Source organism: Solea solea, chromosome 1 (assembly GCF_958295425.1).
Source record: "Solea solea chromosome 1, fSolSol10.1, whole genome shotgun sequence".
Classification (NCBI taxonomy): domain Eukaryota; kingdom Metazoa; phylum Chordata; class Actinopteri; order Pleuronectiformes; family Soleidae; genus Solea; species Solea solea.
In genome coordinates, this window is record NC_081134.1 from 28,434,364 (window position 1) to 28,451,713 (window position 17,350).

A 17,350-nucleotide genomic window follows, 5' to 3' on the forward strand; every position below is an offset into this window, starting at 1 on the left:
TACACATACATATATATATATATATATATATATATATATATATATATATATATATATACACATATACTGTATATATGTACTAAACTTTAAAAAAACATTTAAATGTACCTGTATAAATGTTTATATAATTGTCTTTGTTGAGCTGGTGCAGTGACACAGGTCTTTGTCCAGCTCGTCCTCCCGTCTGCTCCTTTCACACTCTAATGATCTAACAAAGATCTCACAAGTTTCTGGATTGAAGAACTCCAGCAGGGGCAGAAGTGTCCTCCAGGTGTCTGGTCAGAGCACGGTGGTCTCCGTCTGCAGGATGGACTGAGCACGGGAGTTTCTGGGAAACTGGGCCAGGTTTTCGGTGCCGTTCCGGCCGCCTGACGGAGCGCGCCACATGTGGCCCCGCCCCACACAGGACGTGATGGACAAACCCCTCCATGTCCTCCTCAGCTCGCTCTGGACCTGTGTGGACAAGGAGGGGAAAAGCTGAGTGGGACCCTCAGAGTCTGGCCAGCAGGGGGCCGCGGAAGTGAGAAAAAAAAAACTGTTCAGGAGCTGCAGGGTTTTTTGCAGAATTTCATATACTTTCATATCAATAAAAGTGTCGTGTTGATATAAAAGTCACAATAAACACGTTTTTATGATGCAAATTAAATGTATTACTAAAAAATAAATCTAAATCAACATAACAACACACATTATGACTTTATAGTGACTGGTGGGCCACTTATGGCCCTCGAGCCATGAGTTTGAGACCTCTGACGTAGGGGGTGGAGCCTCACCTCGCTGTTGAGGAAACAGTACAAGACGGCGACGATGAGACCCTGAAACACACACACACACGACTGGAGTGAGCGAGTATAACAACTAAATGAATGAATGATGAGGACAGGTAATTGATGAATGCATCCAATGACGTTAAAATGGCGTCTGTTAATCCCTCACACTTCAGGATAATAATCTGTTCAAATCAGGCTAAAATCAGAAGACAGCCACAGTCATGTGATACCTGGAAGGACCCGAGGCCGAGATCAAAGAAGATCTTGATGCGGTTCATGTTTTTGTCCTGAGGCTCCGTCAGGTAAACAAACACCATGTAGTTCACGCCAAACAGGGGGATGAGCAGGAGGGTCGACTTCGCCAGACGTCTGCAGAAAAAAGCACAGGTTTGCACTCAGTCTAGAGCTGTGGTTCTCAAAGTCTCAAAACTCAAACTCAAACTGTGGTGCGTGTAGCACCGGTGGCACGCAAACTCCCTCTGGTGTCAACTGACACACGACTAATTTGAAATTTGTAAAAAAAAAAATAGGGTGAAATCAAATTGTGGTTTTATAAAGTATAACCCCGCCCCAGTGCCTGATTTAGCAAAATACCAAGAAATGGACAGAGAGCTGTGAGAAGGACAAAGCATTTAGAAAAGGGGGAGGAGTCCGGGACAATGAGGCTCAAAGTGATTGGACAAGAGGGCGATGAAGGAGTAGTCTCAGATGTGAGTGCAGTAGCTGGTGTGACCAGAGAGGGCAGCAGATACAACAATCTTTTTTATCACAACATGAACAATTTAAATCCTTTAAACACTGGTTTATAGATGCATAACAAAAGTACCTGTACTGCGATTTCTCGTTTCCTCCGACGTCGGTGCAGCGCAGCTTCTGCACCAGAATGCGAATGATGCTGACGAAGAGAATGAAGTTTATCTTGAGGTGAAGATTTAAAAACAAAAACAACAAAATGGAAGAAGAGGGTCATTGTTTGCAGATGTTTTTTCAGTGTTTCCCAAAATTTCTATTAAATTAAACCCTAAAAGCAAATGTGTGTCTTTGTTTGGGGACTCAAAAATAATCCCCCATGAACCATCTATGGGTCAGAACAGTGAACGTGCTGTCACTTTTTTACAGTTCAAACTGTTGTCTTTAGCACAGGTTGCCATGGTGACCGAGTCGTCAACAACAACAACAACAACAAAAACATGAAGAAGAAGAACTCACGATGACAGATGCCATGATGGGCCAGTTGATGAGTCTGTTGGGGATCGGGTTTTCGTTCATCTCCCAACATCTGCAAATAAACAACAACTAAACCATCACCACGTCACATGATGTCATCTCAAACTGTCAAATAAACAAACAAACGTAAACAAACGAGAGCCACAGCAGCGAATAATCACCTCATGATTTCATGAATCCGTCTTTAATGTGGAGCATATATCTATATATGTGTGTATAAACAGTATACTATATTATTATTATTATACTATATTACAGTGTATATACATGTAGGTGCAGGGAGTGGTGGTGGCCACTAGAGGTCGACAGTCAGCGTTGTTTAATCATAAAAACAGAGACTCACCTCGTGTCCTCCAGGTTTATTCTACAGACGATCCACGCAACCATGAAGACCAGAGGGATTCCTAACGGACACACAGACAGAGACAGAGAGACAGACAGGCAGACAGACAGACAGAGAGAGAGAGAGAGAGAGAGAGAGAGAGAGACACACACACAGAGACACAGAGACAGAGAGAAACAGTGTTTAGATTGTCAGTGAACATTCTCTTGAGGGGCCACGCAGGAAATACAAGGTCTACACACACACACACGCTGGTTTCACATGCTTCACAATACATTCCCTTACCTTAACCATCACAATTAAGTGCCTCACCTTAACCCTTAACCTCAAAAAGCCTGTTAAAGTGGGTGGACCAGACAAAATTCCATTCAGTGACTTACACTAACCCCCAACTTAACTAGTACTGACCTTAACCTTAACTACTACTGCCCTTAACCATAACTACTACTGACCTTAACCTTTACTACTACTGACCTTAACCTTTACTACTACTGACCTTGACCTCTAACCTCACCTAAAATGTAGTCATTTACATTATAGGGACGTTTTATTTTTGTCCCCAGAATGTGAGCGAGTGAGACTGAGGTCCCCACAACATGAGGAATACCAGTCACACACACACACACACACACACACAGAGGTTTACATTAAACAGCTGCAGTGAAGCGGTGATGTGTTGTACAGGAAGTGCTGCTGCGACAGTGTGATGATAAAGATGATGATGAAGATGACCTGGTGATTATCTTTGTTTTTCTCTTATTTTAATTCTTATTTCACTGTCGTTTGAAGCACAGCTTCTGCACAACCGCACTTTTATTTATTGATCTGCTTCAGGTTTAGCGTTTTATGTTAACTCACAGTCTATTGTACTGCACATTACAGACTTATATACAGAGTCTCACTTCACAGCTGCATTTACTTCCATTGCAAAGTGCACATATTATGTAAATACTGTTATTTTATATTTATATCTGGTTTATATTTTTATTTATTCTTACCAAAAACAGTCTCTTGTAAACGTTCGTTCGAAGTTGTCTCAACAATAAAACTGTTTCTAATTCTGCACATTCTGTATATATGTTATATATCTATATATCTATATATACATATATACACAGTATATATGTATATATATATATATATATATATATATATACACAGTATACATACACACATATATATATGTATATACATATATATATATATATATATATATATATATATATACGTATATATATATATATATACATATAGTCTTTGGGTGGTTTGAAATGTGGCGTGAGCGGTCGAACCCCAGCCGATGAACACGTAGACGGAGAGCGGCGTGGAGCAGGTGCGGATGACGAACAGCAGCGTGTGCAGGTACAGACCCTCCACCAGCAGCCAGAAGAAGTTTGCCATGATGAAGTAGTTGAAGAACACGAGGCTGGCTTTACAACCCACCTACAACAACAACAACAACAACGACAATAAACAACAACAACAAAAAACATATGTTAAATCTCTGTATCTTAACGCTCACTCTCCCACACCAAACCCTATAGAGAAAATCAGTGATTTAAGATCACAGGGACACAGGAGCTGCTGGTCTACTGCTGCCTTGTGTGGTCACTTTGTGTCATGGTGGTAAATCTGTACGAAGGTTTTCAAACCCCAAATTGACAAAATAACACATCTGAATTTAGTGATGGAGGCAGCAGTGGATCAACCACTCCTGTGTGCTGTGATGTTAAAATCACTGATTTTCTCTATGGGGTTTGGTGCAGGGAGAGTGTTGGAAAAGTCTGACTCGCAGTGAGATAAAGACGTGAGCGTGTTCTGAGGATATCGTAGTCTTAATCTGATGTAGATTTTATCAGGTCAGTCTTTGTTAAGTGGCTGTAAATCATGTTTCCCTTGTGTTCACACAGAGCAGCTATGATTTCATTGTGTCTCAGCTTTGGTGAGGTCAGTGACTCTCCCTTTAAAGTATGTGAGATGGTTTGTGTGTGTTCATGTGTGTGTCCGTGTGTGTGTGTGTGTGTGTGAGGTCACCAGTGAAGGCTGCGTGCTGCAGTCCGTGTTCTCGTCGTCCGAGAAGAGCAGGGCGTCTTTGGCGAGCACGGCCACGGCGCGCAGCATGAATGACACAAACAAGTTCAGATGGATGTAGTTCCTCATGCAGTGGAGCCTCCTGCACGCACACACACACACGCACGCACACACACACACGCACACACACACACACACACACGCACACACGCAGGAGCGGTGTGTTTACAGACAGTGTCAGGGTGTGAGTCCAGTGAAGGATGAGGGATCTAAACACACTGACAGCAGCCGAGACAACGGCTGGAGTCCATCCAGATGTTCAGCTGTTATCAACCCGTGTGTGTGTGTGTGTGTGTGTGTGTGTGTGTGTGAAGGGTTGCAAAATTCCGGAAATTCCCAAAATTGAATGTTAGGAACTTCAATATAGTAAGAAAACAATATACTGTATCACAATCTTTGTCAGATTTGATGCAAGTACAGTTAAATAACAATGCCATTCCTCAATCACAGGCCACACACACACGTGTGCGGGGACCTAAAACTGTTTACATTACGGGGACTTGTCTTCCTTGTGGGGACAAAAATGAAGTCCCCACAACGTAAATGACTACATTTTAAGGTGAAGATATGTTTTAAGGTTAGGGTCAGGGTTAGGATTAGGATTAGGCCAGCAGTAATTGTGGTTAAGGTTAGAGTAAATCTCCAGGAAATGAATGCAATGTCCCCTCAAGTCATGAATGTCCAACATGTGTGTGTGTGTACCTGAACAAACAGATGATGATGGTGCTGGTGAGCAGAGTGATGAAGGACAGACTGTGACCCAGCGTGGACAGAATCCTCACCATCCTGTAGAAAACCAGCTGCACACACACACACACATTATTGCTTTTATAAACATTATACATGGATTAAAAGTAAAAAAAAAAACATAATTATTCTATTGTCAGGACACAGATCTGGTCACGGTAGATTTATTTTAAATTTAAAGAACATTTTGAAGCTTTTTTCGCCAAGATTTATCAAATAACTTGGATAAACATGAAAAAAAGAAACAGCTAGTTTACCTTTTCAAAATAAAAGTCATTACATAAACAGCAGTAAAATCGTAACAAAAAAAGACACCATGTACAGATTATTCCAAGTTTGATCAACACTGCTCTAGAGGGCGCTGTTGCCTGGTAACAGTTGTTGGATTATTACATATTATTAAAGGAGCAGTTCATGAAATAGATGATGAAATTGATGGAAGTGGTCACATGACACATCTTAACGTTTCCCCTGCATGTTTTAAATGTTGTATTATTTACAACATAAAACATAAAATACAGGTCAACAGGTTGACCTGTATTTTATGTATGAACATGAAAAAATAATAATTTATTATTGTTACTCAGAGTCATGAGATCGACACAAAGAGACACGACAGTGAGCGAGTGAAGAGAGAAGAGAAGAAGTCAGCCTCAGGATCTGCTTCATCTCAAAACAGTACTATGTGTGTGTGTGTTTTCTGTCATAAACACTGACCTTGTGAGGACCAGTCGTCATCATGGAGACCAAAACCTGGTCCTAATGAGGCAGAAACTCATTTCCTGAGGAACTGGTTAAACTTAGTGATAAGTGTGTGTTTAATCTGTTTAAATGAATGGAAGGCAATGCACAGTGAGTGTGTGTGTGTGATTGTGTGTGTGTAAATGTGCAGTGCCTGGCGTTCATCGCTCGCTGATCATTTATAAACAACATTCCCCAAATCTGACGCATCATCTGGCAACTGACCAGACACACACACACACACAGATACACACACTTTTATTACTGTAGTCTACATGGTTTTAAGAACACGTTCACGTCTTTATCTCACTGTTAGACAGACTTCGTAAACCACTCACTCTCCCACACCAAACCCCATAGAGAAAATCAGTGATTTTAGCTGGCGAGGACACAGGAGCTGCTGGTCTACTGCTGCCTCGTGTGGTCACTTTGTGTCACTGAAATAAATCTGAAGAAAGAATTTTAAACGCCGAATTGACAAAATAACACATCTGAATTTAGTGATGGAGGCAGCAGTGGATCAACAACTCCTGTGTGCTGTGATGTTAAAATCACTGATTTTCTCTATGGGCTTTGGTGTGGGAGAGTGAGTTTCGTCACTCATAGTTCTGACTTCTGCATATTCTATACAAACCCGACATATAAAAAACGTTCATGTTAAACAACCAAAACGGTGAAGCTGTTTGGTAAAATGACTGTTTTCCTGTTGCCATGACGACGCTGGACAGTTGGTCACAGCCTGGCATGAGCGTCTCATTCCTGAGCTGATTCTCAGGCCCGCTGACCCGCCGACTGCCTTCTACGGCCAGACCCACCTCCGTCCACAAACCCCGGGCTCTTAACGTCGTCCTCGCTGACACCGGGGGAATTGAAGCGATGCTGAACTTTATTTAAACGTGGCTTCCCGACGACTCTACGTATCCATCTCCATTGAGACGACGGCCATGTTTGTCTGCCGTGACATTAAAGTCAGAGCTTAAGATGTTAAAACAAAATCCATCACAGCAGCAGCAGCCTCATCCTCTCTGCGCTCCACTGGCTTTCTGTTAGATTACAATTCATTTTAAGCAGAAGTTTGTGGTTTTTTACAGCGTAGTGTGGGGGGGTTTACACTGAGTTTAGCCACATAACAAAGGACTCATCTAATAAAATGGACTTTTTTGTTTTTAATCTATGAACATTTTAGCGTCTTAAACAAAAGAGTCAACTCAAACGAATTCAGTAATTATTTTCATCACAGCCTTTGTTGGGTTTGTGACCTCCAAGGTGTCATATTGTGTGATTTTAAGAGATAGTTGAGGTTTTTCCAACAGGAAACTGAAGTGTGTAAACCACACCAAACCCCATAGAGAAAATGATGATTTTAACATCACAGCACACAGGAGTTGTTGATCCACTGCTGCCTCCATCACTAAGTTCAAATGTCTTATTTTAACACGTCCTGTGTACAAGTTAACCGCAGTGACACAGAGTGACCACACGAGGCAGCAGAGGACCAGCAGCTCCTGTGTCACCGCGGGCTAAAATCACTGGTTTTCTCTGTTCTCTTTGAGTGTTGGAAGAGGCAAACAGAGAAGAATTATCTGGAACCACATTCCTGGAGTTCTGGAATTTTTTTTTTACGTTCCTGAACGAGGAGAATCAATTAAAGTACATCTTATCTTTTGTTTTCCGTACGTTCCAGAGTCGAAGATTAAACCAAAGCACAACTGGGATCGACGTCAAAGATCTGTTGACTGTGGAATGAGCCGCTCGTGGAGATAAGACTCACAGACCGAGTGTCACGTATTAAAAAGTATATCTGAGTTCATTTCATTTCATCTTTTCTATTTATTGTTGACATTTGTTTCCTGCATTTTCCCCGTCCGTCAAAGCTCTTTGTAAAACCTTTATTGTTGTTGTAATATGAAGTTGAGTTAAAGAGCTTGTGTGATCGGCTGTCTCCCTGCCGTGATCTACGACGTGTGAGTGAAAGTCACCGCGGTGACGTCTGCTCTCAGGGTGAAAGTTTTCCAGACGGAAAACGTCTCTTCTGTCGCTCCAACAGGAAACAAACAGACGCCGCAGAGACAGAAGCTCACACATGACGACTCTGGACATTATCACACATTTGGCCTGGAATATTCACGAGCTCCCACACCAAACCCCATAGAGAAAATCCGTGATTTTAGCTCGCGGGGACACAGGAGCTGCTGGTCTACTGCTGCCTCGTGTGGTCAGTTTAGGTCACTGAGGTTAATCTGAACAAAGATTTTCAAATGCCGAATTGACAAAATAAGACATTTGAACTTAGTGATGGAGGCAGCAGTGGATCAACAACTCCTGTCTGCTATGATGTTAAAATCACTGATTTTTTCTATGGGGTTTGGTGTGGGAGTGGTTTTATTACTTATCCCTTAAACATGTCAGAAAGATCAATGGATTAAACCAGGAACCATCTGATCTCCTCAGATAGTTCCTGAAGAGATCAGATTAAGCTCCTGCAGAAGTGACCGCTTGAAACTTTACAGGCCGAAACCAGAGTTTCTTCAGCGTCTGTTGCTCTGGACTGAAAAACAAAACAAAAATAAAAGATTATCTGTGTCATCAGTCATTAAACACTCTTCTCTGTCCTCTGCTTGTATAAAGTTGGTGGTAAACACGGTAAGGCTGATTTCACGGTGGTCTCACAGAGAGAAAGTGGTTGGCCGGAGGTCACGGCTCTGTGGCCCCGCCCCCCTCCTCCCATGTGACCACGACCTTCCTCTTCGTTTACCTCTGTCATCTGTGAGCAGATAAACACACGCCACCTTTTCGTCGCCTGCTCGTCTTTTATCGCCTGAACTCCATCTAAAAGAAACATTTCTTGGGTCGGTTCTTCCAGGGACAGTTTAGGTTTTCCTGAAGTGAGCTTGTATGAGGCACTTACACATGGTTCAGTGTGCTCAGTCAAAACATGTTCTGCCAGCAGTGACGATGAAAAATAAATGATTTTAGCCACTTGACTCGAGGCTAACCTCATAAAATCTACATCAGCTTACGTGCACACTGTCTGAAGGATGTGTTCACGTCTTTATCTCACTGTTAGACACAGGAAACTGAAGTTTGTGAAACACTCACTCTCCCACACCAAAGTCCATAGAGAAAATCAGTGATTTTAGCTCACGGGGACACAGGAGCTGCTGGTCTACTGCTGCCTCCTGTGGTCACTTTGTGTCACTGACATACATCTGAACAAATAATTTCAAATGCTGAATTGACAAAATAAGACATTTGAACTTAGTGATGGAGGCAGCAGTGGATCAACAACTCCTGTGTGCTGTGATGTTAAAATCACTGATTTTCTCTATGGGGTTTGGTGTGGGAGAGTGACTGGTTTACAAACTCTGTTTCCTGTTGGAAAAGTCTGTCTAACAGTGAGATAAAGACGTGAAGGTGTCCTTAAAGACATCGGAGACTTAAACCGACATAGATTGTAAAAGGTTAGCCTTTTGTTAAAGGGTTAGTGCGTAAGAATCAGTGATATTGGAGCGTGTCAGTGAACTACGGCGCCCTTTACGCGCCACAAAAGATGTCATTCTTCTTTGTTTGCTTACTAATCTTTCATTTCTAAAGGCTTCCAGGCTGCTGTAGAGACATTGCAGCACAAGATGGCCGCCTCCTTAAAGAAATACCCTCACTTAAAGTACATATAACACAGATACTTATGCTCGTAGATCACGTTTGTTACCCACAATCTCTCCTGACTGGACCTGATTACGTAGAAATATCTCTGAACTGAAGTTTTAGGTCAAAAGCTGCTCTTAAACGACCGACGCGGATGTGAAACTGAAGAGGTGAAAAGGTCAAACCGAGTTGTCTTCTCAGTGCAGCAGGTTTCACAATCACATCAGCAGCAGCATCAGTGAGTTTTACCGCTTCTGTAAAAAATAAAGGAAACCACTGTGGTTTTCTATTTCCCCTTAGTTTCCCCTTAAATTCAGTTCAGTTTCCCTTTATTTTACAGTTGGCGAAATAAGAAAAACAAAAAGCAATAAAAACAATTAAAAGAAACGTAATAGACAAAAATATCAAACAACACAGACACAGTTGAACCAAATTTGACTTAAAGTCAGATTATAATCTCACCAGAACTGCTAATAAAATGCAACAGATACATGTAAAAAAGTTGTGACCCACATTGGTAATGAAAAAACTAAGTGACCACATGGCCACTGTGTGGCGCTAGAGAAAGAGAGAGAGAGGCCACGCCCTGAAACTGCGATATTTCTGCGTGACACATACTTTTAGCCACTACCATGGTTGCCACGGTAACTTGCATACAGATCAAAGGAGGGTGAGGGGGCGGAGTCTGTCTGGGCGGAGCCTACTGTGAGGCACAACATTTCGTTCGATTGTCCTAAAACTTGGTCTAGATCGCAATTTTCAGCAATTTTCTGTCCCGATGTGTACGACGCGGTTTGACAATTTTTTTTTCTGTGCACGCGACACGACGACCTTTGACCTCACCTCGCTGGGTTCGTCCGTGTTGTTGGAGCCACAAGCGACCGTGATGACCGGGTAAACGTCCGACCAACCACTCTCTGTGCAGTTCCTGCTCAGGTTACCTGACACACACACACACACACACACACACACAGGGGTTAGTATTTCACGTCACTGCCACAAGGGGGAGCTGCATCTTTCCAGTCACTCCATGAATTTCATGGTTTATTATTTTATAGGATATATATACAACTTTTTTTTAACATTACACCACATTTATAAACTCTTTGTGACTTTTTTTGCCATTCCAAGTTATTTTTTTGTACATTTAGCGACACTTTTTTGTAACATTAGTAACAATCTTTTTATTTTTAACAATACACTATTTTAGTAAAATTAAAAATTTTAACATCAGTAAAATGTTTTTGTGACTTTTTTTGTACTGTTAGAAACACTTTTTTGGACATTTCACCATTTTATAATTTTTGTCATTTTTTTCTAACAATAAAAATGTTGGTTTAGGTCTGAGATGTAACTTCATGTCATGTTTTCTGTAACACCAGCAAACATTCATTCATTCATAAATGGATTCCTCTGTGTGTGTAAACTTTAACATGGACAAATGTTGCCTACTGCAGCTTTAATAGACCTGAAACATGACGGAAGAAGAGATGAAACAAAGAGAGTGAGAGAGTGAGTGATGAGGAGGCCGAGGGTGAGCGAGGTGAAGACGACAGGATCAGAGGAGGGAGGGGTCGAGGGGAGAGGAAAGGGAAGCAGGAGGATGGAGACGATGAAAGAGGAGGTGGAGAGGACGATCAAAGGCAGAGAGACGCGTCCTCATGGACATGATGGACGACGCAGAGTGAGACGAGTGAAAGACGAGAGTGAGAGGAAATGAGAGGACGGGGTCAAAGGTAAGAACGCAACGCGTTCAATAAAACAATTAAAAAAACAACAATCCAGTTACAGATAATATGACCATAAAAATGTGTATTTTATTTTGTACTTAACTTTCAGAGTAAAAGAACCATAAAAATATGTTTTTTATTTTGTAGATTTAACTTTCAAAATAAAAGAACCATAAAAAAAACATGTATTTTATTTTATAAAAATAATGAACATGAGCTCCTTTTATTGTGAAACCATAACTGGAAACCCTACTACTTCCTGTTACCACTAATGTTTTATAGAGTTAAAAGGTTAGTGGCTCTTATTTTGAAGGCCACGTTGTGTGTATGTGTGTGTGTGTGTGTGTGGACGCTCACCATTCTTTCCAAAAACCTGTAGAAGGGGAGAGGGGCAGGGGATGGTCATGACCTCGCCGACTGCCGCGTTCTGCCAACATGTGACCCTGTCCCACTCGCCATGACATCCTACACACACACACACACACACACACACACACCAGCACTTCCTGTTTGGCCACATTTAAAGGTGCAGTGTCAACAAAACAACAGAAACGTGTTAAAACGTTAAAAACTTTTAAATTGGCACATGAACATTAACAGCTGTTTAACTGCAGTACTCTACGTCACCTGTAGACGGCGCCAAATATGACACACTGGCCCTTTAAATGTTCTTACTGGGAAGTTTTAACGAGAAACTGTGTCATGTGTACGACCTTGCTGATTGATGGCGCACACGCACACACACACACACTATATACGCACACACTATATACACACACACACACACACACAATCTATACACAGGTGTGAAAAAGATCCACGGTTCACAAGCTGAAAAAAACACACACACGACCTTTCAGAATAAAAAACCTGTGTGTTGTGTGTGTCTTCGGCCTGAGATCTGAATCAATGATTGATAGTGTGTGTGTGTTTGTTGAAACAGAAACAGAGACACACCTTCTTCTTCATATGTCTGACCACAGCCTCTCTCTCACACACACACACACACACACACACACACACACACACACACACACACACACACAAGATAATGACGTCATAGTCAGTGTTGATTTTTTGCCAACTCTACGATGTCTTTAAGAACATGTTCACGTCTTTATCTCAGTGTGAGACAGACTTTTCCAACAGGAAACTCAAGTTTGTAAACCACTCACTCTCCCACACCAAACCCCATAGAGAAAATCAGTGATTTTAACATCACAGCACACAGGAGTTGTTGATCCACTGCTGCCTCCATCACTAAGTTCAAATATGTTATTTTGTCAATTCGGCTTTTAAAATCCTTTGTTCAGATTTACCTCAGTGACACAAAGTGACCACACGAGGCAGCAGTAGACCAGCAGCTCCTGTGTCCCCACGAGCTAAAATCACTGATTTTCTCTATGGGGTTTGGTGTGGGAGAGTGAGTGGTTTACAAACTTCCTGTCATATAAGTCTGTGTAACAGTGAGATAAAGACGTGAACATGTTCTTAAAGACATCGTTGAGTTAAAGCAGACTTTGTGTGTGTGTGTGTGTGTGTGTGTGTGTGTGTACCTGTGCTGGTGTCAGTAGTGTGTAGTTGCAGCAGTGTGTAACACTCTCTCTCTGCTCTCTGAATCTCCCAGTGAAACTGACAGTTTGGAAACTTTCCATCCACCTGAAACAGAGGGAAACACACGTGAGGAGCGTTTTAGGGCCCCATAGAGGCATTAGGACCAGGTTTTGGTCTCCATGAGGACTGCTGATCCTGACAAGGTCGGTGTATATGATAGAAAAATTAAAAAAGAGGTAACAAACACAAGAACGCACAGTAGGGGGCGCTGTCTGTTCCTTTCACTGCTTTTTCTTCGTCAGAAATTCCTTCTCTTACTTCCATTTCTCTGCTTCTCAAAACAAGAAACTAAAAAAGGAAAAACATGTGAGTTTGACCTCGTTTAATCGTCCGTCAACCAAACAACGAATGATGTCTGATACACAAACACACAAGACAACACAAACACTGGTCCATTACGAGGATTAAAGAGTTCCAGATTAAACCAAAACACAGTTTTTTTAACCCTGAACCTCCAACGACCTCAAACTGGAGTTTCATCACGTACGAAACAAAGATGATAAAATCTGCTCGTGCAGTGAGCAGCTGATGATCCCACACCAAAGCCCATAGAGAAAATCAGTGATTTTAACATCACAGCACACAGGAGTTGTTGATCCACTGCTGCCTCCATCACTAAGTTCAAATGTCTTATTTTGTCAATTCGGCATTTGAAATCCTTTGTTCAGATTTACCTCAATGACACAAAGTGACCACACGAGGCAGCAGTAGACCAGCAGCTCCTGTGTCCCCGTGAGCTAAAATCACTGATTTTCTCTATGGGGTTTGGTGTGGCCAACTTCAAAAAAGATTTGGTGAATAAAATCTACGTTAGTATAAGTCTACGATGTCTTTATGTCACTGTTACACAGACCTTTCCAACAGGAAACTGAAGTCTGTAAACCACTCACTCTCCCACACCAAACCCCATAGAGAAAATCACACAAGAGCTGCTGGTCTACTGCTGCCTCGTGTGGTCACTTTGTGTCATTGAGGTAAATCTTAACAAAGGATTTCAAAAGCCGAATTGACAAAATAAGACATTGGAACTTAGTGATGGAGGCAGCAGTGGATCAACAACTCCTGTGTGCTGTGATGTTAAAATCACTGATTTTCTCTATGGGCTTTGGTGTGGGAGAGTGAGTGGTTTACAGACTTCAGTTTCCTGTTGGAAAAGTCTGTCTCACAGTGAGATAAAGACGTGAACATGTTCTTAAGATAATCGTAGACCTAAGTTTATGTCCACAGGGGGCGCTCACAGTCGACTTGTACCTCATACAACCACACTTCACAAGACCTGAACTATCCTTTAAACCTAAAACCTAAAGTTTTAAACCACTTAAGACGTGAAAACTGAATAAAATGTCATTCATGTGCCAAATAAATGTGAATTATGAAACTCTTAACAGATATAAATGAGTGTCGTTAATCATCACAGACATGAACATCTGTGATAGCTCACATCTGGAACTTCTCTTGTGAGGAAAATGACTCAAGTGCATTTTTGGATGTCGGTCATCGAACAGTGATTCACTGATGTTTGAATTAACGAGTAAAAAATCGTCCACGTGGAGATTTTTCTCTGTCTTTGCATCGAAAATTCTCGTGTTTTTAAAAAAAACCCACATGAGGACACAAAGGAGCTGATGATGGTCCAGACGACAGAGTCTAAATATAGAGCCGAGTCAAACTGTGAGAGAGTCATTAAAAATTAACCAGCAGCAGCAGCAGCAACAGCAGCAACAGCAGCAACAGAGTCAATCTAGGATAAAAATTGGACTCAAACGTCAGCTGAATCTATATGAATCCGTCCAGGATGTAAAGTTCATCGTAAAGTTCAGAAAATAATCATGAACAATTACAATAAATCAATGTTTGAGGACAAATGTGCTGCAAAGTCACTTCAATCTATCAATAAATCAACATGTTTGAACAGCTGTGACACTGTTTTAGGGAAATGATGATGTAAAAATCATTAAAACGCATGATTTAAAGGCGTAAAGCTGTCAGACATTCACAGAAGAAGCGACATTTTAAACAGCTTTAACAGTTAAATGATCCTGATCCAAACATCATATTTAGAGGCACAGGTTGTTATTAAGTCACTTTTGTTATGCCTATATTCCCCTTAATGTGAAATAAATGCTAAATAATAATAAATATGATCCATAAAATCTGACGGTTGTTGCTGTAAAATAATTAAAAACTAAGATTTAAATGCTCAAGTTATTAAAGGTCACTGCTTTTACACCTTAATTCTCTTAAATATTAAGTAAAAATGTAATATAGTTAAAGAATAAGTAGTATATGCTCAATATAAAGTCACTGTGGGGATGTTTTATAAAAATGATGCCGTAAAATCATTAAAAACTAATGATTTAAAGGCATAAAGAAAATTCACAAAAGAACATTTAAATGATCCTTAATGGGAAAAAAAGTAATTAAAAACAACACAGGTTGTTATAAAGTCACTTTTAACAACGATATTCCCTCAGATATGAAGTAAAAAAGAAATAATACTAAAAGAATAAGTCACTGTGAGGCTGCAGTAAAATCATTAAAACTAAACTTTTCAAAGCACAAATAAATAAAAATTCACTGTTTTCACACCTTAATTCTCTTAAATATGAAGTAAAAATGTTATATTATTAAAAATATGTAGTATATGCTCAATATAAAGTCACTGTGAGTCTGTTTTATAAAAAAATAACTGAAAAAATCTTTAAAAACGAAGTTACTGAAGTGTAAATTCCCTCAAATATAAAGTAAAATGTAATAATAAGCAAAATCTCACTGTGGGACTGCAGTAAATGCAGTAAAAAAAAACTATCAAAATTAAAGATTAAAAGGCTCAAGTTATTAAAAAGTCACTGTTTTCACACCTAAATTATCTTTAATATGATATAAAGCCACTGTGAGACTGTTTCTGCAAACTAAACATGAAAAGGCAAAAGTTGTTCAAATAAAGTCACATAAAAAATAAACCTTTGTGTTTAATTTTGTTGCAAATGAACAAAAAGAGAAATAAAGGCTAACAAAGAGGTTGTCACGCACTGACCTGCAGGATGAAGACGAGGATGATGAAGATCAACCACAGAAGCTGAAGCTGCGTAAACAACATGGTCGCATGAGATCCAGCGCGAGTTTGAACGCAAACGCACCTGAGCCGCAGCTCAACGTGAACACGGAAACACGTGACTCATCAAACCACCCACACACACACACACACGCTGTCCGTGTCCGTGCGCCACTGTCTGTCTGTGCGTAAAACTGTCCAAAGTTTTTTTCCGCACAGGATTGAAAGAGGGAAACGCGCGCGCGCGCGCGCGCACACACACACACACACACACACACACACAGATAATAAAATGGTTTCGCTCCTGATGTGAAAGTGAAGTCTCATCACATCCACGCGCCAAAGCGCATCCCCCTTCACACGTACGTCCACCCAGGACACTCGCGATTGGCGCGCGCGCTACTGACGCCAGGAGCAATAGAACAATGACGCGTCAACAGCGCCCTCTACTGACCGAAAACAACACGCAACTCATTTGAATTGAACAGTGATTTTAGCAGACATTACATTTATAAAGTAACACAAACTTATTTTTCATACATTTATTTTAAAAATGCAGATATTTTTGGATTTTCTACATTTTTCTTCATTTTTTAATTTTACATTCAACAAAGTGAGGGAAATTTTTACTGATTTAAATAAAAAAGTGAGTTTAAATTTTTTTTTACAGCTTTCATGTCACGTGACAAACAAGGTACTCATTTATTTCCCCTTCTACTGTAAATAAATCATATTAATAAGTTATTTTGTGTGTCTCTGTATGTCTGTGTGTGTCTCTCTCTCGCTATCTGTCTCTGTGTGTGTCTCTCTCTGTGTGTGTGTGTGTGTGTGTGTGTCTCTGTCTGTGTGTGTTTCCAGCTCAAAGAACAGAAACTTTTTTCTTTTATCTCTGCAGTAATAACTCTAGTTGTCTCTCAGCTCAGTTTTTATGTCCACACACATTCATAAATGACAGAATGATCCGTTGATTCTGTCGTTAGTTTCCATTCCTTTATTTAACGTTTTCTTCTCTTTTTTATATTTCTTTTCCTCATTTTCTTTTCTTAATAATTCTCCATAATTACACAAAACGCAGGGTACGGAATCCCAGACGCGGCATAATTACACAAAACACCGTTAAATAAATAAAGACTAAATACCAAAACTAAGTTGCACCAAATTTCACGAAACTTGGTGGGAACGACTCACATCACAAGACGAACCAAGTCTATTGGGACCATGGCCTCAACTCAACAGGAAGTCAGCCATTTATAATTTTGTGTCCATTTTGGCAATTTGCACACCCTTCTAAATGAACAAACTCGCCTGAGCGCGTTTATCGTGAACACATTGAAGATGAATCAAAATAGTCTTGCATGCAAAAGGGGCGTGGCCACGGCAACCATCG

General features: G+C 40.7%; 1 protein-coding gene across 4 annotated transcripts; it reads right to left on the bottom strand.

The window, feature by feature from the left end:
- Nucleotides 1–62: 62 nt before the first annotated feature.
- Nucleotides 63–16,310, bottom strand: LOC131458560 (vasoactive intestinal polypeptide receptor 2-like). 4 transcript variants are annotated; one of them, XM_058627771.1, is made up of 13 exons: nt 15,946–16,308; nt 12,851–12,953; nt 11,652–11,759; nt 10,408–10,505; nt 5,134–5,231; nt 4,375–4,513; nt 3,633–3,783; nt 2,341–2,401; nt 1,980–2,049; nt 1,597–1,688; nt 1,001–1,139; nt 774–815; nt 63–453 (listed from the first exon to the last, which is right to left on the bottom strand). In XM_058627771.1, exons 1-13 carry the CDS (start codon nt 16,006–16,008, stop codon nt 280–282), a joined length of 1,338 nt encoding a protein of 445 aa, XP_058483754.1. In that variant the 5' UTR covers nt 16,009–16,308; the 3' UTR covers nt 63–279. The 4 variants fall into 4 exon arrangements, 2 of the variants coding, with proteins under 2 accessions (XP_058483754.1, XP_058483830.1); XM_058627847.1 differs by having other exon boundaries at nt 299–497; nt 15,946–16,310; XR_009240118.1 differs by having other exon boundaries at nt 358–453; nt 1,597–1,665; nt 15,946–16,310.
- Between the last annotated feature and the right edge of the window lie 1,040 nt (nt 16,311–17,350).

Excerpts from the sequence above, each read along its gene's own strand:
- LOC131458560 (XM_058627771.1), bottom strand. The coding sequence starts at position 16,008 with ATGTTGTTTACGCAGCTTCAGCTTCTGTGGTTGATCTTCATCATCCTC. Across the intron at positions 2,050-2,340 it reads ATAAACCTGGAGGACACGAG|ATGTTGGGAGATGAACGAAA; the intron begins GTGAGTCTCTGT and ends GTTTATTTGCAG. Across the intron at positions 1,140-1,596 it reads AACGAGAAATCGCAGTACAG|ACGTCTGGCGAAGTCGACCC; the intron begins GTACTTTTGTTA and ends TTTTTTCTGCAG.